Here is a 21,673-nt window from a genome sequence, read left to right as displayed (position 1 = left end):
TTAAGCAGGCCTGGAGGGTGCATATTTTCATGACAGGGTGTGACTTTAATTACCAGTTGCAGTTTTGGAAGCTTTCCAGCACTATTGTAACATGCTGCCTCTGTGCAGAGGACAACTGTGTGTCATTCAAGCAAAAAGCAAACCCTTGGTGACTGGGATACAAGCAGAGTGACTGGTTTTATGTGGATTTAGGTGCGATCAGAAAATAAACTTGACAAGAACAGTCATTACAGTGGTTTCCCATTGGTACCACTCTTCCAGAAACCAAAGTGGTGGTTTTACACTAAAACTTGAATATAGAACAATCTGAAAGTAAATATCCAGGCAAGAAATACATTAAATTACTGTCCTCTCAGGAAAGAGATCAGGCTTCTGCACAGTTTTTGCTTATAGTGCCCTTCTCCACTGAGATTCCCTTACAGCAGGAATGGCTCTTGCAAGCTCCAGCAGCCACTCTGAAGAAACTTCTACTCAGTGTATAGTTGTTTACCTCTGCTCTTTTGTTCCCTTCCCTGCTTATTACCAAGTTAAACAGGAAAAAATATCTAACCTCTCAATACTGCAAGACGTAAGGTAACTGAGGATTGAAAGCTTCACTTCCTTCCTCAAATTTCACACCACCTCTACTGACACCAAGCTGAACCAGCCTCTGTCACCTCCACGTGATTTCACATAACAAACCACACTTTACCACAGATAATGTTCTTCCCTTTAAACTATTTCTGCAAAGCAGAACCACTGAGTGAAAAAGGTCACTTTGGGGCAAAGCCTCTTTTTTCCTTCTACATCTGTTGCCTAAGCACAGAACCACTGCAGCTGAAGGCAATTCCAAAGAACCCCAACAGGAGTCAAATAGTGTCAACAGACACCACAGTGTGCCTGTAAGGAGTCAGCTTTAGGAGCAAAGAGAGTTTTGAGTCACAGAATGGTTTGGCTTGGAAGGGACCTTAAGAGTAATTTCCTTCCTTTGGAGATGTGGGAAGACACCTTCCCCTGGACCAGACTGCTCAGAGCTCCATCCAGCCTGGCCCTGGACACTCCCATGGATGGGACAGACACAGCATCTCTGGAAAACCTGTTCCAGGGCCTCACTGCCCTCACAGAAAATAATTTCTTGCTAATATCCAATCTAAACCCACTGTCTTTCAGCTTGAAACCAGTCCCCCTTGTCCTGTCACTCCAGGATACCATAGAGTCTCTCTCCAGCTTTCCTGTCATCTCCCTTCAGGTACTGGAAGGCTGCAATTAGGTGGCCCTGAAACCTTCCCTTTTCTAGGCTGAACAATCCCAACTCTCCCAGCCTTTCTTCCCATCAGAGCTGCTCTTGAGCCATCCCTGTTATCATCCTGGTGCCTTCTCTGCACTCGCTCCAGCAGCTCAGAACTGGAGGCAGCTCTGCAGGGTCTCACATCCCCGGGCACAGAACAATATGAATAAACAAAAAGAAACAGTCAATAAACTCCTTCACAGCTGGCACTCATGCCAGCAGCTGCCCGTGCTAGCCGCCTCTCCGGCCTCCCCGGAGACAGGAGGCGCTCAGGGGGCGAGGGCTCCGCGGTGCCGCGGCGTTCCCTGCCGGTCTGCTGCGTGTCCCGGCCGGAGCAGCCCCGCGGAGCTCCTGTTCCCCTGCCGGGGGCCGGACCCGCAGCGCCCCCGCCCTCGGCCGGCGCTGCCCGGACCCGCTCGGGGCCGGCGGTTCCCCCGGGCCGGCCCCGCGCACATCCGGGCTCCTCCCGCTTCCGCCGCGCGCCAGTTCCGCTTCCTGCGCGGCGGAGCCGGGACGGAGCAGGTCCCGCAGCCGGGGTGAGCGCCCGCTCCGCGCTGCCAGGGCGGGGGCGGATCGGCGGCCCCGCACAGCCCGGTGGGTGCGCCAGGGGCCGGGGGGAGGCCGGGCCGGGCCGGGGGGCCGGGGGCGGGCGGGTGTCGCGGCCGGGCCGGTGCCCCCGCGGGGCGGGAGCGGCTCCGCAGCCCCGCGGCCGCCGCAGCCCCGAGCGGGCGCTCCCGGCCGGGCCGGGCCGCTGCCGGGGCAGCCTCGGCGGGCAGGGGAGCCCCGCTGGCACCGAGCAGCTGGCGGCCCCGATCCCCGTCCCGCACCTGTCACGGCGCTGTGGGAAGGGCGGCCCGAGCGCTCCGCGGGGACCCGGGGTGGTTTAGGGGGTTCGGGTTTATGGTGCTTAGCGGAGCTCAGAGATGGGGGTGCCTGTGTTCGGACTAGTCCCAGGAAAGTGCTGTGGTGCTGCAGTTTAACAGCAGAACTCGAATGCTTTCTCTGACCCGTGGCTTTCCAGCCCATTGGGTCTTGGTGGCCCAAGGGTCTTGTAAAGGCTTTGGAGATGAAATTAACCAAAGGAAGCAGTATTAGCTTCAATTCTACACATTCAATTCAACACAGCACCCAGCCCCGATGGTGGAACCCTTGGAAATCCCTGTCTTTTTCTGCTCCCAAGCCATTTTCCCATTTTCCTTGATTCGGACCCCTGAGTTATTTTGGTAGGCAATAAAAGTGTCTTGTTTCCTGTACCATTTGTGTGACAGAGCTGTAGATCTGTGAGGATTGAGGGTTGATCAGGTGCTCAGCTTTGCAGGGATGATCTTTTCAATTTAGCACTGGACAGAGACACTGCAGAAGTTTTCTAACAGTTCTTGCCCTGTGCATGTCCTTGCAGAATGATTTGAGCTGTATGGTACAGGTAAGGAAGGACACAATAAACTCTCCTTTCTGACTTAGTGTAAGGTTTATGGACAGGAATAATTCATGATAATAACACTGTGTACCAACACCATACAGCCTTAGCCCCAGTAGAATTTCTTAGTGCTTCCAAGACCCCATTTTCATGAGTCTTTTTCACTGTGTCATGCCAGGTCCCAGTCTGATTTGACAATTTTTGGGAAAAAAATAATTTCATTTTCCAATGATACAAGTTTTCCTCTTCAATTTGTTTTCAGGACTCTTAGAGGCAGTAGTGTGGAGGTGAGGTTTGTAGTGTCCTTAGCAAGGAGGTTGTACCTAGACTAATTCTCATCTGCTCTGAGCTTGGTGGCTATGCCTGAGCAATAACAGGTTTGTCCCCCATAGCCTTTCCTGTGTAAAAGAGAAAGATTTTTTTCTGACTGTGGGTAATCACTGAGAATAAAAAGCCAGAGAGGAAGAAGAATCAGAGTTTTGGCTTCTGAGATTTTTTAGAATTGCCAGACCTGCATTTCTTGAAGGTTGACAACACAAGATTTTTTACAGATCTGCTCTCTTTTTGAATATCAGTCATTTGAGGACAATTCCACCATCAGTGGTGCAGAGGCCTTCTCTGCATTGCCTGACTGTCTGTAGCAGCCTTTTCATACCTTTCTATCTCCTTGATTCTATTTCTAAGCCCTAACAGAGAAAAAAACATGTTTTTCCTTTTGCATTAAGCTAAAAATCTTGTTTTTCTGCTGTGTTTAATGTAGGACTAAACTGTTAAATACAATTTGTATAAACGATGCTGTGTAAATTAAAGATAGTATAATTATGGTTATTTTGTCAGCACTGCCATGAAAGTGCAGTTCTCTGGGTGTAATTGCATTGTGTGGGTGTGTGTTTTGGCTTTGTTTTCAAATTCCTGCTTTGATATTGCTACAGTGAGATGTAACCTGGGGTGTGCATTACTGCAGGTATTGCACGGTGGAAGGGATTAGAGAAATCCAGTGCCAAAAATGGACTGTTGGGCTCAGAACTATTTTTATGGGCTTATATATGCTAGGGATTTCATATTTGCTGTGGTGTTATTACATCTGGAAAGGCACCCATGGCTGGTTTGGTTGCATAAGTGTTGCAGAGGACATTTCTGAGCTTTGCAATGGCTTTTGTGGTGCTGCAGTGCTGTGCTCGAGTGTGCAGTGCACAGGCTGTACCTGCACAGAGCACCCAGCAGATGTGAATGTGACATTGCTAAAAACATCAAAGTGGAACTCAGAGCCCCAGTTTTAACACTGTTCTTTCTCCCTTTGTTTCAGCACTTTCTCAACACATTTATCATCAAACAGCTCTTTGATGTCCAATATAATAAAGAATCAAGAATGCTTTAAGTAGATGTTGTGGTTTGTCTTGTGGAAAGAGTGGTTCTCCTCTTTCTTCCTTACATGATCTTTGTGTTTCCCTCCTGCAGCAGATTTTTCAGGCAGTAACACTGAACATATGCTTCAAGGATGTCTCTCTCTCTCATAATAAAATGGGGTGGACAGGAGTACACAATAACCTCTCTGTCAGAAGAAGACACAGTGTTGGACCTGAAACAGTCCCTGAAGGGCCTCACTGGAGTGTTACCAGAACGTCAGAAACTGCTTGGGCTTAAAATGAAGGGTAACTCTCCTCATTTACTGCTCTTGGGGATGTGCCTGAGGTGTTTAGGGACAAACATCCCCTAATGCTAGGCAGGATCTGTGCACTAACAGAGCATCCACTTCCCAGTTGTAGCTCTGGAATGAACATTAATACAGACACTTCCTACATCACTGGATATATTAATAGATGTATTAATAATAAACAACATCCAGTGATGTAGGAAGTCATTTTTTAGTGGTTCACACTGCCCTGTCCTAGTAAGGAAGAGAATTGGGGGGGGAAAAAGTAAACCTCATAGGCTGAGATAAGAAGAGTTCAGTGACTGAAAGATAATAAAATATTATATATAATACTAATTATTATAATAATAGTAATGAAAAGAGGAGAAAGAGGCATAAAACCCAAGAGGAACCAGTGGCACAATGCAGTTGCTCACCACCCTCTGACCAGTGCCCTTCCAGTCCCTGAGCAGCAGTCGGTGTCTCCCAGCCAATTCCCCCCTGTGCATACTCTGGCCATGAGGTTCTGTGCTGTGGAATTTCCCTTTGCCCAGTTCCCCCAGCTCCTTGTGCACCTGCTCACTGTCAGAGCACAGCAAACTGAACAGTCCTTGATTTAGAGCAAGCACTGCCTGGCACCAACTAAACCATTGGTGTGCCACCAACATTATTCTCAAATCAAACCCAAAACACAGCACTGCAGCAGTTACCAAGAAGAAAATCAAATCATTCCCAGCCAAGACCAAGACATTGTATGTGGAAGATTATGATAACACAGCTTGGCATAGCTCGTATTTTACAGGGAGCCTATTTCAATTACACATGGAATATATTGACATTTTTCTGAAATCTCTATCTCAATTAAAAAAAATCTGTATTACAGGCAAACCTGCAGATGATGATGTTAAGCTTGGAGCCCTCAAGTTGAAACCAAATACTAAGATAATGATGATGGGCACTCGTGAAGAGAGTTTGGTAAATAATTTGCTTGTTTATTAGCTTAAACAGGAAAAGATGCTTAGTGTTTCCTAATTGTGGTTTTAAATTTTGACTATTCCAGTCATCATTTTAAAAAATGATAGTATAATAGATTTCTGTTGGCATTTTTAATGTAAAGTAAACTTTGCTGCAGAACTCTCAGAGCAGTGTACTCATGAAACTCCTGTGGTGTTCTGCACTCGAAGTACAAACCTATAGTTGTGATACTCACTGACTTTTTAAATCTATCATCAATATACTTTAGTAATTCTTTCCACTAGTAAAATGAAACCACTTTGGTTAAATGGTATTCCTGCCCTGCAATGTGCAGTAACAGAAACTTGATACCCGTTGTTATTTTCCCTCTCTGATCCTTGTTATCTTTTATTATTGTTATTCCTCTAGGAAGATGTCCTTGGGCCACCTCCAGATAACGATGATGTGGTCAATGACTTTGATATTGAAGAGGAAGTTGTGGAAGTAGAAAATAGGTTAGGAGTTCAAGCTGTTAAAACAGTTTGTTATTGACTGTAGAGCTTACATTTTAATTAACTCTAACTTTTTGCACTGTTACATCAGGGAAGAAAATCTACTAAAAATTTCCCGTAGAGTTAAAGAATACAAAGTGGAAATTCTGAATCCTCCTAGAGAAGGAAAAAAGCTGCTGGTGCTAGATGTTGATTATACACTATTTGGTGAGTTTTTATACAATTTATGGTTTTTGTTTGTTTAACAGCCCGATTTATTTGCCAGATCAGGTTTCTTGATTTTTGCTTTGCTTTGTCGTACAGCATAAGTTCTGCTTTGTATGATTTTGTGGTCTTTTGCTCACATTTTGAAAAGCATTTTACAACATTGCATGTTGCTGATTTTAGTGCAGCAGCTATTTAATTGCTGCAAAAAGACATAAAAAAGCAGCAATTTAGTCTTCTGTCCTGATAGTCTTTCCCTTGATAACCTGTATCTTGACCATCACAGTAGCTTGGCAAGATATTGTAAAATAATGATCTCATTCTGTACCTCATTGATTCTACTTCTGGGGGGTGTGGGAGAACAGCTTCAAATTTTATTTACATATCATTACTAAACATTCACAAAAACACGTTTTTCTTGAAAATTCTGTCAAGCTGGTTTTTTTCTGAAAGCCAGAATTTTCCTTCTGGCTTAACTTTCTGGTTTCTAGGTGTGCCATGGCAGCATGACTGTGAGCAATAAATAATACCTTCCTTTTTCCTTAGCTTTCCTTTTTGATGACATTTGTTTCCAATCTGACTTTAAAATTCGACCTGTTTCTAAGTTTAAACTTTTTATTGAGAGGTCTTCTCCTGGCAGATTTTGCAGCATTTTTGGAATTGGAGCAGGAATGTTTGCATCTCTGAAATGAGCTTGATATATGTTCACACAATTAACTGAACTAGGGTTGAAGGAATCTGTTTCATCAGTTACTAATTTGTTAAGAGCACAGATGATTTTCCCTGACTCTTCAAAGATATTCATACTCAGAGATCTCTTGATTTAGTTATTGCTAAGCCCTCCAGTCGCTGTGAGACCAACAGATAAATATTCCCTCTGCTTTGTCTTTCCACCTTTAAATGGAAATGGGAATTTGATAACAAATCATTCATGACTTTTAAGTACTTCAGTGCTCCCCTCATGAAACTCTAGGAGTCTCTGGATAGAAAGGAAAATCAGACCGGACTTTAATAAGTAATACTTTAATACTGAATTGTTTATCTCTTATATTTTGTTTAGACCACAGGTCATGTGCTGAAACTGGGGTAGAGCTGATGAGGCCATACCTTCATGAATTCCTGACTTCTGCATATGAGGACTATGATATTGTAATTTGGTGTAAGTATTATACTCTGTGCCTAAGAATTTATTGTAAATTGTCATCCAGAGCAGAGACTCCAGGTGGGAGGTTTTTATATTGCTTTTTAGTGTGAGTCACAGGATCTAAAATGGTACAGAAATGTTTGGCTGTAATTTGCACAACTATTAGAGATACTTTAGAAAAATACCAATTCTTATGTGAAAAAGCCCCACATACTGCTCACAAGAATGGGTTTAGTCACAGAGTAAAGCTCAGCATCACTTTACTGTTACTTTGTACAAAGAAACAGAACTGTATAGTCAACATTAGAATACTGATAGTGATTTTACAAATAATCTCAACTCTCCTGTCTGCAGGGATAGTTGCTTGATCCTTTGCCTTTGCATTCTAGTTCAATTGCTGTCCAACAGCTGGAGAGCAGACTTTAGCCAGTGCAGGATTCAAACCATATTAAAATTGTGTTACAAAATTCCATTTTCATAGTCTTGAACAATGTTTCTCCATATTCTTAGATCAGCAGGCAGTTTGATACTTTGTTCTTTCCAGATTTTATGTATTCTTATCATTGCCTCCAGAAGGAAATCCTTCACAGGCAGTGAGGTTCCTCAAACCAGGTCTATCCCTGGTCTTACAGGCTGTGGTTCAGTAACAGCTGATTCAGAAAATGGTATAAATATTTGCAGTGCTTCATCTAGTTGTTCATTTGAAAAGTAAACTTTTCCGAACAAAATAGACTTCCCTGATAAAAGACTTTCTTTAAGGCCCTAAAAGCTGCAACAAAAGTGGATCTTTCTAAAATTAAATTTTGTGTAAAACTTTGACATATTAAGTGAACAAGTTCTTAGTTTATTTCTTTTTTTTGCCTGCCAATGACTTATTTTGATAAAACATTATTTCTGTTTTCTCCCTTTTATTTCAGCTGCTACTAATATGAAGTGGATTGAAGCCAAAATGAAAGTAAGTTGCTCTGAAAACATCTGATTTGTTTCTGGGTAACCCTTCATGCAGTTGTGTTCATGCTCAGCATTGTAGAGCAGGTTAGAAACAGAGGAGGTTGTATGAATCATAACCTGAGTTGTTTCAATTTCCATAGTCACTTGAAATTATCTTTATCACAAAACTAGATTGAATCTAATTTTAGAATTCCACACAAACTATCAGCAGTAGGTGTTAAATTTAGCAGAACTAAACACAAGTCAGTACCTGCTGAAACTTGGATTTGTCACGCAGCCCTGCACAGGTGCTTTCATCTTACCTCTAATTATAGAGCTGCAGTCTTTAAATGTGATTTTTTTAAAGGAACAGAAAGATGTGACATGCTGGAGTAGGTTATCAAGAGGAAACTCTTCTCATATTTATCTTTACCTCTTACAGCTGAGGGTTCTATTGCTTCCTCTGCCTTATTAAACATCCCATAAAAGCTCTTTCACTTTCTGGTTTCTTCCCTACTGGAATCAGGCAGGAAGCCAGTTTGGAACAGCTGACCTCCTGGTAAACATATTTACAGTCAGGCTTAGCTGTAAATCTAATGAGCTTACTAAGAATTGTTGTGTGTTTGGTTGGTGGGTTAGGGGTTTTTTATGTTTATAAATCAAAAGTTATTTCCATTCCAGGAAAAACCCTTCCAAATTTAAGCTTTTACTATGCACTATTTTTTCAGGTTTTCACACGGCAAAACACATTTTTCAGCATTCTCTTCTTCAAAATAATTAATTGCTACTATTTTTTTCTAAATAAAAATGCCTCTTAGAAATGAGGCTCTTTAGTCAGAACTATGAAGTGGAGTTAGTGCAAGTAAAATCAGTGCTCAGCCTTGCAAACATTGCATTTTTGTCTCACATATTTATATTGTTGTCACAGTAGTGCTAGGACTCAGTCTTGTGGAAAACCATTGTTCAAAACTGGGTTCTTCCCCCTGCACTGGTCACATTTCTGCATTTCCAGGTAGCTTTTCCAACCTCCTGCTGGACTCTGATCCATGGAGATTCCTGCCAGTAGATGCCACCTTCTGTTCCTCCTTGAACTGATGGCACCAGGGCTGCTTCCCTGCCAGAGTTTCACTCTTGGTCAGGGAGCTGTGATTCCAGCAATAGGTGGCATTAAACTTTCTGGTTTAAAGTACAAAGCAGGAACAGCATTTAAGGGAGCATCAGACAAGCAAATTTAATCTCTCACTTACCACCCTTTTATGCCTGAAATTCAAACTTTCTAGAACAGCTGGTTCTGTCAGTGTAACAGGATACTGACCCAGGGAGGTAGAGCATTTCATTTGCAAGATTGCATTTTTAAATAAAAGCAAATCAGGTAAGTGTGGCTGGGTAGTTGCAGAAGAGCTGCTGCAGTGGGTATTTTCTCCCTGTTACACAGGTTTGCATATTGCTGCTGTTTCACACACCAGAAATTGTCAGCAATATCTGTGTTGTACCTTGTCAGCAGATTTTACTGGTACTTTTCAACTTTGGAAAGAATTTGAAATGGAAATGATGCTCCCTCATCGAGTGTAAAGTTTTTTATTTCTAAAAAGGTCGTTTTACTTAGAGTATTTCAGGAGTTACCAAATCTTAAAAGTGCAAATTGGCACTAACACTGGTTATCTTGGACATGTGCAGGAGGAAACAGTGACACTGAGATGTTCCTGGGTATTCCATGTTGGATTAGGCTGTAATTTGTGCAAATCACTGAGAGGAACGAAGAGCAGCCAGAACATAATTCCTGTAAAGTTAAGCTGAGGTGTGGAGAACTTGTGAGAGGTTGTGCATGAAGATATGAGCAAACCCTCTCTGTATTTTGCCTTCTCTGCAAATTTGCTTTGATTTTCTGCCAGCATCAGCTGTTAAGTTCCTGATATTAAACACTAAAAATAAATCCCTGTGTGCACTTTTATGATCCTCATTATGTAACAAATGCAAATTTCCCCAGGTATCTATTTTTAGTGTGTCTCTGATAAACCTCCTCAGCTCACCCCGTGACAAACAATGTACTATAATCGTGGTTCCAGTTGTTGAGCAGTAAAACTGTCATAATTAGAAGCTTTAATCATAAATCTTTGTGATTCAGGAGCTTGGGGTGAGTACCAATGCAAACTACAAGATCACTTTCATGCTGGACAGTGCTGCCATGATAACAGTGCACACTCCTCGGAGAGGACTAATAGATGTAAGTACCAACTTTTATCCTAATCTTTTTCTGGCATTTTATCACACCCCTTTAAAATACTCAACAAAAAAAGTTGTTCAGGAGTTTTCATGCAATAAAACTGCAAGAATCTTGGAACCACAGATTTTTTTCTACTGAAAGTCTCTATTAATATTTTGAATGGTATTTTTAGATGTCACAGCTTTCAAATCAAACAGCAGCTAACTGTTGCAAGAAAACTTAGTGCCAAAAGAAAAGTTTTCCTCAGTGGAGGGTATTTATGTTATATTATTTCACATCTTCCTTTGTTAAAGTCAAACTCCCTGCTAATGGTAATGCAAAAGTATACAAGTGTTCATTCAAGTTAGGACTCTGGTTCCTATAGATGGCATTTTCATCTCCTGCACGCGATCTGATTTACCTCAGATACCTTGTATTGGGTTGTGTTTGCAGGTGAAGCCTCTTGGTGTTATCTGGGGAAAGTTTTCAGAATATTACAGCAAAAAAAATACTATTATGTTTGATGATATTGGCCGAAACTTCCTGATGAACCCACAGAATGGACTCAAGGTAATGGAAACTGGAATTTTCATTTACTTCTACTTTTTCTTGATACTTCAAGTATTACTTTCTCCTACTTCTTTGCTGTAGCATAAAGAAAGACTATTTTTAACTAGCAAAGATGCATGTTTTGTTAAACCTGTTAATTCACAGTGCCATTTGTCTGGCTTATTATTTCCCTAATAACAGTATTAAATAAACCTTGTGTCACTATTAGGTGATTAATAGATTACCGAAATCAATGAAATTCTTATTTCTGCCTAAGTTATACCTGCAAGCTGTAATCAAGCTGGGCATTGCTGACAGGCACCATTGAAAATGTGATGTTCAATCTCCAGAGTGGTCATATTCAAGAATAAGTCAAATAACAAATGGCTTCACTTCCTGATAGTATGACAGGATAATCACAAGTATTCCATATGAGAAATAATTAGTACCTTGAGCCATTTTGACTATAGAACAGCAAATATTTCATTTTATACAACTGTCAGCCAGTGTGTGCTCTGTTATTACTGCTGGTTCTGAATAAGAGTGCAGCTTAAATTTCTACATACATATGATAGTGGAGCAGTGTTGGCAGTAAAACAACTTGCATAAATCTCTCTAAAAGAGAAAAAGATGTTTTCAAATGCAGAAGTTCAAGATGGTATCTCTTTGAAAGTATCCACAATGTGAAGAGGAGAGCAGTTGATGAGATCTAACAAGATTGTCTTAACTGGAAGGAGAATCAGGAATAGCAGGGATCTTGCTGGAAGGGGATTATCCAGACGTCCCTCTAGCTAAGATTGGTAAAATGTTTGTCAAAGTTTTTTAACAGTTGCATACAAGAGCACTGAATCACTAAAACAAGGCCCAGGTGTAATGTATTCCAACCTTTGCTTCTGATATCTCATTTCACAACAGCTCTGGTTATAGTCAAAGGCTTTTTGCTGAAAAAAAGCATCTGGTTCCAATGATACCACACAACTCACAATGCTGAGCTGAAAACCCTCCTGCAAAAATCTCTGTGAAATCAATTAGAAACTGTGGCAGTCCATTCCAGATCATTTTATCAATCTGTCTGGGAGGGGAAGGCTTGAAGAAGTGCAAGAGAAAAGAATTTTTTTCTGGTTGGTGCAAGGTAAAAACCCCTCAGTCCAGTTTGCATGAACAGGACAAATTGGATCTGACCACTACTGGAAAAGGTTTTTTCCTCTTACCTGTGAAAAGTTATAACTTGTCATAGTACTGAAAATATATTTCAGTCATATGGTAAATGACAGAGAATCTAAAGCATTTTTTCTTTCTATAAGAAATGGTTATACCCAGTTTCTCTCTTTTCTATAGATAAGGCCTTTTATGAAAGCACATTTAAATCGGGATAAAGACAAGGAGCTTCTAAAGCTCACCCAATACCTCAAAGAAATAGCAAAACTAGATGACTTTTTGGAGCTGAATCACAAACATTGGGAAAGGTAAGAAAAAAGGCAAAATTCTTGCTTTCTTCTGTCCCTAACCCTGGTGTTTTGCTTGAGGTTATCTCTACAAAGACCGGAAACAATGGAACTGATGAACTTTATAACCTACAGTTATAAAGGTTCTTTAGTTTGAGGAGAATTTTAATAGGGCTGTAGTGTTGGGACAGCTTCCCAAAAATGATAAGATTTTGACAGAATGCATCTGTGTTTTCCTACTACTCCAGCATTCAGCACTGCCAATTATGCAATTATGCATCCTAAAAGGAAAAGAATTTTGAAGGAACATGGTCCCTGGAAACCTCTTTCTTTCCACCCCAGCAAAGTTAGACTGTGGGTTCAGATCCCAAGTCCCTTGTTTTAAGGCAGCTTTTCTAGAAGTTCCTTGAAAGCTCTGTGGTGTTAGTGTAATCCTCAGGCACCATTCAGATTGGGTGGTATTGCAGGATGCATCAGCTCCAAGTAACTGTCTTACAAACAAAAACAAAACTTGGAGTTTTTCAAGTGCTCAGGGCACCAGTTAGCATCCTAATTCTTGCTAGAAAGTGATTAACTGAACGGCTTCAGCAAAATTATTCTTTGTTTTATGCAACAGCCAGAGGCTTCAATGCATGTGAAGGAAAACTGTTGGAAAACCACTCCTTTGGTGTTTAAAAAATGGAGCCTTACAGGCTTGATACAATTTTTCTTTTCTGAGTAGAACAGAAAGTGAAATGTTAAACCTTAAAAGCAGTGAAATTCACTGGATATTTCACACTGACAGTGAAATTGGTTGGATTCTTTCTCCTAGAGTATTTGCAAAGCCTTTCTCACACCACACAGGCAGATTGCTCCAGCTCTGGTGCCAAGAGAGCTGTGAGATCAGAATACAGAAAGCAGTTCAGAGTCACTCAGCTTCTCCAGAGAAGCTGCTGGAGGGCTGTTCCTTTCAGGTTGTGCTGCATCAGTTCATTAAAGTCCTGAATTTATTTGAAGGAGTGCCATTACTAATGGGCCTTTTCATCTTAAAGGATATAAAAGCCACTTCTCCAACTGATGTAATTTTCCATCCTCTTAGAATGAAACAGGTTTCCATTTCCTTCCTCCCTTTTGTTTAAAAAGCCTGATAGAGTCTAACTAGAACATGGCTTTGAATTACCGCAAGATAACCTATCGTGGAATTGAAATGAAGTAAAAATCATAAGTGCTATTGACTGATTGCATTTCTGATTTTTGGTTATCGGTAGGAGGATTGTTGGTGAGAAAAGAAAGCAAAGTCATACTTTGATCTTAAGATCTCAGCTATATTTGTGGCCACCTCTTACTTAGTGAAAAACTACTTTTGTTTCTTTCAGGTATCTTTCAAAGAAGCAAGGACAGTAACACTAATAAAACTGTGTGGCACTGAATTGAAGGGAACATCACTAAGATCATTGGACTTTTCCTTGCTTTTGTGCTTGAGTATAATAGTGCTGGACACTGGACCCAATGCCAGAACGACTGCTAAACTTGGTCTTCCAGCTGGTTGGTTGTGGGTTTTTTAAAAGATCACAGCAATAAGCTCAAAGTGGGAGAAACAAGTCAGTTGCTTTTTCTTGCATTCAGTTCTGGTGTTACTTCTCAAAATACTTTCCTCTCCTTTGCTGCTGAAGTATAACCATAACCATCAAAGACCAAAACCATTCTGAGACTAGAAAAAAAAAATATTTAGACCAAAAATGTTGATTAAAAAGCCAACCTTGGCAGTGTATGAATTGTATAAGTCCTCTATTCCCTCCATCTTTAGAAACAGTCTCCCTCTCCCATTCCAGTATTTAAGTCTATAAATTACAAGTTGTCTAAGTTTGGTATGTATTAGTATGTCAGTGTTTCTCTGTGCAAGACAGTAAGATGGGAAAGTACCACCTGTGTGGCCAGTTTACCCCAGTGTGTGAACTTGTACTATAAAGCAGTGTTTACTGGAAAACAAAAGATTGAAATTTGAGGGAGAGAAACCCACTGTTATTTGATCAGTGAAAAGCAGTCTGCCTGAAAAATCCCCATATCTCAGATAAAGGGTTTAAACCTCAGATGGGAAAGTCACATTCCTAACAAAGCATGAACAAAACCCTTGTTCTCTTCTAGCTAAAACTTGTCAAAGTGCAAACACTGTGTTTAAATACAATATTCAGCCATACTGTTCTTAAAATATCATTTACTTGCGCTGCTTATGCCTGCACTATAGAAGTGTGATGTGACTGCTGTTTGGCATTTCCAACACTTGTGCATTATGCAGTTCATGGATTTGAAAGAAGACTGACCCTTTCAAATAAAAAATGGTATATATTGTTCTTAAGGAACTATAGCAGTTGTGTAAATAATAAATACCTTTTTCATACTTTGTGTCCTGTGCTGCCTTCAGGATTTAGCTTGCATAACAGAGGAACCATCAATAATATTAATTTGGGGTGGATTGGAGGATTTGTTTGGATTTCAGACACTGAGTTTGCATCAGGAGTTGAGTAAGAGCCTGGCTTGTGCCTCTGTGGATCAGGGACGTGGTGCAGCACCAGGCTGGCCAGGAAAGGAGCCCTGACAGCTCGTGTCAGGCTGTCAGGACAGCAGCACAGATGAGCTGCTGGGCTGAGCACGCAAGGCTCCAGCTCAGCGACCTGTCAGAAAACATCCAGGTCCTTGTTCAGGGCTCTGTGTGCTTTAGTGCCAGCCCCAGGTGCCTTTGACAGAGCAAAACAGAAACCTGGTGCATAAAAGTGGTGCTTTAGGTAAGGATGGAGGGTGAAGAGCTGCAGATTTGTCTCCTAGAGCTGATTTCTGATCAAGGAGCTGCCTGACACCTGTACAGACAGCCCAGGGACAATCCCTGAGCTCACACCAGTGATCCTTGCCTGGAAAAGCTGCAGCAGCAGAGATCTTGGGGTGTGGGACTGGGTATGGTGCACTGGAATTCCTTTGACTTTGAACAGTGGAAATAAGTCAAGGCATTGCAATTAAATCATCTGTGGAGTTTGTGCTGGGCAGAGAGAGAAAACCAAACCAAGGGAATGTATTTAAACATGTGCCTGCATTTTTTTCCCCAAAGTTGGCCTGCAAGCAGAAGGTCACAGTGAATGAGCAATACTCATTTCTTTTGCTTTATACAAGCAAAGTTTAAAAAAATCAATCTTGATTTTATTTCAGTGACATGAGGGTTTTGTCCCAGAATTTGAGAGCATTCACTGATCTGAAGGTGATGTGCACTCATCTTTCAAATATTTTATAAGCTGAGCTGGAACATGCAAGTGTGATCTCAAAGTGACTGTAACACAGAGCTCTTGCTGACAAGTTGTTATGTCTTTTATGACTAATATAATTTCCCTTACTATATTTTCTGTTTGGAGACTGGTCTTGCAGTTTGATTTGGTTATCTTCTAAAAATGCTGCTGGGAGTTGCTTGGCTGAGATTTTTAAAATCGTGAAGCTGTGGATAAGGCAAGCACAAACCTGATGTTCAAATGACTACAAGAGTCAGGGGGCACTGATGGGAGAGTTGCTTAAAATGGTAAAAGCAGCAGGAATAAATCTGGATTTTGTTGCTATGGTTGGTTGTGGAGGCAGGTGGCATCAGCAGGTTCAAAAAAGAGTTCAGCACCTTCGTGGAAAAGTCCACAGGCAGAAGCTAGAGGGAACAGCACTAAAGGGGATAGGAAGGGCAATTATAGCCTGCAATGAAAGAATTGGAGGTGCTCAGGAAGATGGGAGTGGGTCACAGCTCCTGCCTGCTCTGGGCTACCCCTGCAATGTGGCTCTGCCAAACTCCACACTACCTGCAGGGATAAATGGGTAGTTTAGCCCCACAACAATGTATTTATTGCTCATAAATGCAGAGGAAAACACCTGTGCTGATTTTTTGTTCCTCCAATAGGGAAGGCTGTTTTTACCTACTTGTATTTCCAAAATCTAGTTAAGCCTGGAGAATAACTATGGACAGCAAAGTTTAAAGGTTTATTCCCTGCTAACATTTACTTTCCTTTTAGATGCTATTGAGGTGCCTGAGAAGTATTTGATTAATGGCTTTCACTATCTCTATTAAAAGAAACAGTATTAAAGTATAATTAAGGAGAGGGAGCGTACAACTTAATTACAGAGCTCATAATTTACCGTTCTGCAAAACTCTGGAGAAGCATTAAATGGAGTCTGAACTATTCCAAATATTTTCATGTGTCAGAGACTGTCTCAGGCTCCCAGTACACGTCAAACATTTTGTATGTTGTTCTGTCTGATTATTCAGACCAGAAGAGACAGTCCATTTCAAAATGAAGTTATTTCAGTAAGCCCTGGGTATCTGACAACTCCAATGGCTCTCTGTGGCATGAATGCTCATCACTGGAGGTGCATGGAATGACAGCTGAAGCCAGGAACTGAACTGCAAATTCAGCCCCACAAATCCTGCTGCATGACTGTGAAATCTACAGCTACTTGCCAATTTTTATTCCTGACTTGACATTCAGCTGACAGCAAGTGGATGCCAAAGGGTTTAAGACAATTTTCCACTCTGTCTGTTCAGATGTATTTAAGGCTGATGTGAGAAGTGCTGAATACTGGCTCACAATTAGACAAAGGCCAGGTAAAAACTGTATTTCAGAGGGTAAAGAAAAGCACACGGTTTTCCCCATTCATTAAAGCTGCTTAAAACAAGAAATGCTGGATGAAGAGGCAGAACCCTTGGACATTTCACTGTTGTCACCACAGCAGTTGTGGCAGGTACTGGTGGATTTTAGCAACAGCTGCACACAGCCAAGGGTGCTGATGGATGCTTTGGCTGAGGGGGATTCACAGAGAAAAAATTCAGTGAAAAGAAAATGCTGAGGAAGAGAATAACAGCAGTAGATGATAAAATTCTGCTCTATCCTGGAGAAGTCGATGGACATCTTGCAGCCATTACAACTTTCCTGTGTGAGCAATATTGGCAATATCTTGTTAGCAGGGGCTGGTGCTGATATCTGTGCTTTGAGTGGGCTCTGCAGCAGCCAGGATGTGCTTCAGGTACAGCAGCCCCAAAGACTCAACAAGAGCTGCCTCGTGATGGCAGGTGAACAGCTCTGGTTAAGTTTTCCTAAAAATGCTGAAAAACAGCTCTGAGGGCTCACAATGCCAAGTTTGACTCTCCTGCCTTTATCTGCTGCACCACACCACTTTAGACATGTATTTCCCAGCCCATCTCTATCATCCCCCATTATCCTTTGGATCACTGATAATCATACAAGGCCTCAATCTCATTCATGCATCAGCCCTTTTCTGATGGTGTTTTATAATAGAGAACTTCAAAATGAACTATTTATATACTGATGAGCTTCCTCATACAGCCCTGAGCTTCATTATTTATGCTTATTTAGGAAGTTTGCTCATCTCTGGAGCTCCTTTGATGCTGCTTTGAGCACTTGGATGCTCATTTAGCTCTCAGGAGTCCGTGCCCAGCTTGGCCTGTGTCCTTGCCACACACAGTCACACACAATGCCATGCCATTCATTTCTGTGTCTCTCCTGGCAAATGGTTTTCCCACCAATTCATTTTCTGTTCAGAATGTGTACAAGTCAAAGGGAGATTGTTCTCAAATTGCATAATTCTCAGAGCACTATGGCTGGAGTGCTGGGCACCGTAAAAAGTGCATCATTAACACCCTCTGAAAGTTTTTGTTGTGTTGGTTTTTTATTCCTCTAAACTGCCTGGCTGGAATTGCACACCCACTCTGCTCACACCCCACCATGTGCCAAGGTGTTTATATATTAGAAAAGGGCACCTTTTATCATTTATCACATCAGAGGCCAGGTTTGGCTGCAGCTCCTGCATGGAAGGGGACTGGGTGACCTGGAGCAGGTCAGTGCTGCTGGGTGATGTACCCTCCACCCCAGAAGACTTTGACCTTGCTGTTTTGAAACACTAAGATTGCATCAGATTTTTAGTGCTAAATATCTGTGGTGTTCAAGCATTTGGTATTCAACAGGGGCAGCCTTGTTCTTCAATTTGTGCTGCTCTTGAGAGGAAAGCAAGTCAAACTCGGGACCAGGGTATTAAAAAGAAGTCAGAGTTTACTATAAATTCCTGAGTTAATTCTCTCAGCCTTCAGATCTGATTGGGCTTTTCCTCTCCAGCCTGTTCAGCAAGATAGCCCCTGGATTTTGAGTTGGATCTGTCACACAGAGCACAGAGAGCAGGGCCAGACAGCTGGGCATGAGTGATGGTTCACAGCCTGGCCAATAAACTTGTTTAAATTGTTTCACATTGGAGGAAAACGGTCACAGATGGATGAAAAAATGAGTGTCAGTGCTGAGCTTGTTCAAGAGCTCTGCTTCTGAGCATGTTCTTACAGTAAAACTGTGAGTAAAATAAAATCCTTCTTTCCAGCTTTGTTTTTCTCCAATGCTCTATGATTTTTTTCCCTCACTTGTTAAAAGTTTCTTGGAGTGGGTGTGTTGAATCTTTGAATCTCTGTTCCATTGGCCCAGTGGGCTCCTGTTCCATGGCAGGCACTGTGCTGTGGCATGGGAGAGACTCAGGGGCTGCAGGAGCTTTGGCCATGATGGATCAGCTTCAAGCCAAGAGCTCCACTGGGGAGCACCCAAATTCACCCCTCAGGTGTTTCCCACCCCCAGTTTGGGTCACACTCTTGAAACAAATGGTGGCACACTAAGAATATTGTAAATTTAACAAATTCTAGTAAAACTTTCTAAGACATCCTGGTGCCTAGGGCAAGATGAGGTGGCTCTAGAATTCTATTTTGCAAAACTTACGATTGTTTATCCAATTTTCTATATTCAGTTCACATTTCATGACATACAGGGGTGTGTGTGACATTTGTGAGCAGTGAAAGCTGCACCAGTTTAGTGGAAGAGCATGAGCAGAATTTCAAGCAGACGCTTAAACTGCAACTGATGCACTTTTGGGTCCCTCTGCTGTCCTAATGATGGATATTTCTTGAATCAGGACCAAAATGAGCACATTTTTGGAAAAGTTAAGTGTATTAAACTGCTTCAGAGATGAAAATGATAAAGTGATGTGGGATTTTTTAAAATCTGATTAATCCCTTACAGATGTGACTCGACAGAACAGGTATGTGGCAAAGTCTTTTTCTATAACAAATGGTACTAAATTAAAACCAAAATTATTTGTATCTAACCCTTGAGGGAAATTCTGAGCTTCAGATACAGAGGGTTTGTAATTACACCTAGGCAACATCTCCACTCCCACAAATAGTAAATTAGCTGTGATAAACACGTTCGGAAGCTGATAAGCTATTTTGGTTTGATTTAGTGAGTAGCTGCTGCTGGAAGACAGCAGGTAAACAATTGAAATTTCTGACTTCTTTAAACAGAATCAAAATATTGTGGTTTGTATGTGAGTTTCCTCTTTCAAAAAATTTAGGTAGATATAGTTCAGCAAGCAGTAAATCACATAGCATTCAGTTTTATGGAGCTGAGATGACATGTCACTGATAAATGAGTTTATCATAGCTTGCCCTTCACCCAGCCCAGCAATCCCTGACCAAGTTTATGACAGTTTGCCTGGTTTTAAACAGAGATGCTACAAAATAGGTGTCTGTTTAATCTCAGATCACTGATGCAGAGATATTCATTGTCCTCTGATACTTGGGAAGGTGTGTTGAGAGCCCCACAGCTCCCTGCAGGCCCAGAGCCTCAGCTGGGTGCTGGGATCAGGGATAAGGGTGAATCAGGGAGAAACACCTGCCTGCACCTCTGCTGGCCCTGCAGTTAAGCCAGCACTTCACACTGAGAGGCTCTGGGCAGCCAGCAAGATGAAAACCCCAAAACGAGCACTAAATCTTGTGAGATTAACACATAAAATCCCTTAATGGAAATGCAGGCACCACAGGTAATTACAGATCCACTGACTCAGTCAAGAGCAGGGCACAATTCCAGAAACTGGGGAAGGAAAGGAAGTCACCCCCTACCAGTCCCTAAACTGCAAATTCTCTCCTTTTAAACATGAATCCCCACAGGGAAAGGGTGGCTCTCACACCTCCATCACTTTGCCAGCACCCACAAAGCAGCAAAGCCCTGGCACAGCCAGGAAGCTCAAGGACTTTTCACTTCATTCTCATGAGCAAAGCACCATCAGCCAAGGGCCATCCATCTGCTAAGGGCAGGGGCTGAGGCTCATCTCTAATCACACCTCACCCTCCCTCCTGTCCCAGCAGCACGGCGCTGCTTCTGAGGGCAGGTGAGGCTTGGCTGGTCCAAGCTGAGTGTTTGACCAGCACACCTGGCACAGCTGGAGCAGCTGAAGGAGAAGAGCCCTGTGAAATACAGGCTTTTATCTGTGCTGGGCAAGCAGCATCACAGAGCTGTCCCGATATCTGACGCCTGCCAGACTCCTGGAGCTACCAGGGCAACATTTGCAGATGTGTCCCAGGGCTGATCAGGCTGGGTTTAGGCCACTGGAATCGTTTGCCTGGTTTTAAACTGAGAACATGATGCTGATTTTTCAAACAAGTTTGCTTTTCTGTCACCAAGTTCCCTCAGCCTACTTCTTGAATTGCGATTTGACCTCGAATTAGAAGGGCTTAAACTATATAAACACTTATAAATTTATACAAAAATTAATATAAGTTTATATATATTTGTACATTATATTATATACTATATAAATAAATGATATAATATTATATATTATAATATATAAATTTATATTAAATGACATAAATACATATAGAAATGCCGATCTATTTCAGCTTAAGCTGTATAAACTCTTATACAAATACTTATCTATTTCAGCTTGAACTGTATAAACACATATACAAATATAGATGTATTTCAGCTTAAACTACATAAACACTTATAGAAATATAGATCTATTTCAGCTTGAACTATATAAACGACATACGAATATAGATCTATTTCAGGAGGCAGAAGCTTAGCTCTCACCTATTCACCACAGCCCAGGAGCTGGGGCTTTATGAGAAAAAAAAAAAAAAAAACCAAAACAACGTTTCAGGGATCACAGCCTGGTGCCAAAACTACACTGAAGAGACTCAATGAAAGCACACGGTCTGTGGCAGCATCCAGTGTCCACAGGCAGTACTGCACCCTGGACCAATCCAAGGGATTGGCAGGACCTGGGAATGCCCCCGAGGCAGGGCAGGGGCAGCAGCAGCACAGCCTCAGCTGCAGAAGCTCCTCTGGGACCCCTCGGGATGCAGGGGATGCAAGGGATGCAGGGATGCAGGGATGCTGCTGCCATGCTGCCCCACAGCTGAGGGATGCAGGAACAGGCATTGGCTGGGGCTCCTTTCTCAGGGTGGAAATCCCTCACAGAGGCTCATCCAAGCCTCAGGTGAGCTCAGTGAAAAGCGCAGAAGATGTGCCCTTCTCAGATCCCAGCACTGATGCTAAATCTCAATATTTGCACCTGGCACGGTAAC

The 21,673-nt window shown here is 42.1% G+C and overlaps 1 protein-coding gene across 4 annotated transcripts; it reads left to right on the top strand.

The window, feature by feature from the left end:
- Window positions 1-1,704: 1,704 nt before the first annotated feature.
- UBLCP1 (ubiquitin like domain containing CTD phosphatase 1) lies at window positions 1,705-14,635 on the top strand. 4 transcript variants are annotated; one of them, XM_074552062.1, is made up of 11 exons: window positions 1,705-1,861; window positions 4,143-4,336; window positions 5,201-5,292; window positions 5,701-5,786; window positions 5,875-5,990; window positions 7,048-7,146; window positions 8,049-8,086; window positions 10,187-10,285; window positions 10,718-10,834; window positions 12,152-12,279; window positions 13,614-14,635. In XM_074552062.1, the coding sequence occupies exons 2-11, from the start codon at window positions 4,183-4,185 to the stop codon at window positions 13,639-13,641; spliced, it is 957 nt and encodes a 318-aa protein (XP_074408163.1). In that variant the 5' UTR covers window positions 1,705-1,861; window positions 4,143-4,182; the 3' UTR covers window positions 13,642-14,635. The 4 variants fall into 4 exon arrangements, with proteins under 4 accessions (XP_074408163.1, XP_074408164.1, XP_074408165.1 ...); XM_074552063.1 differs by having other exon boundaries at window positions 1,717-1,861; window positions 4,146-4,336; XM_074552064.1 differs by having other exon boundaries at window positions 1,733-1,803.
- The last annotated feature ends 7,038 nt before the right edge of the window (window positions 14,636-21,673 follow it).

This window comes from Zonotrichia albicollis, chromosome 15, assembly GCF_047830755.1.
Source record: "Zonotrichia albicollis isolate bZonAlb1 chromosome 15, bZonAlb1.hap1, whole genome shotgun sequence".
NCBI lineage: Eukaryota > Metazoa > Chordata > Aves > Passeriformes > Passerellidae > Zonotrichia > Zonotrichia albicollis.
This window is presented reverse-complemented; position numbering and strand designations above follow the sequence as displayed.

Coding starts and splice junctions, on each gene's coding strand:
- UBLCP1 (XM_074552062.1), top strand. CDS start 4,183: ATGTCTCTCTCTCTCATAATAAAATGGGGTGGACAGGAGTACACAATA. Junction 4,337..5,200: donor GCTTGGGCTTAAAATGAAGG/GTAACTCTCCTC, acceptor TCTGTATTACAG/GCAAACCTGCAGATGATGAT. Junction 5,991..7,047: donor TGTTGATTATACACTATTTG/GTGAGTTTTTAT, acceptor TATTTTGTTTAG/ACCACAGGTCATGTGCTGAA.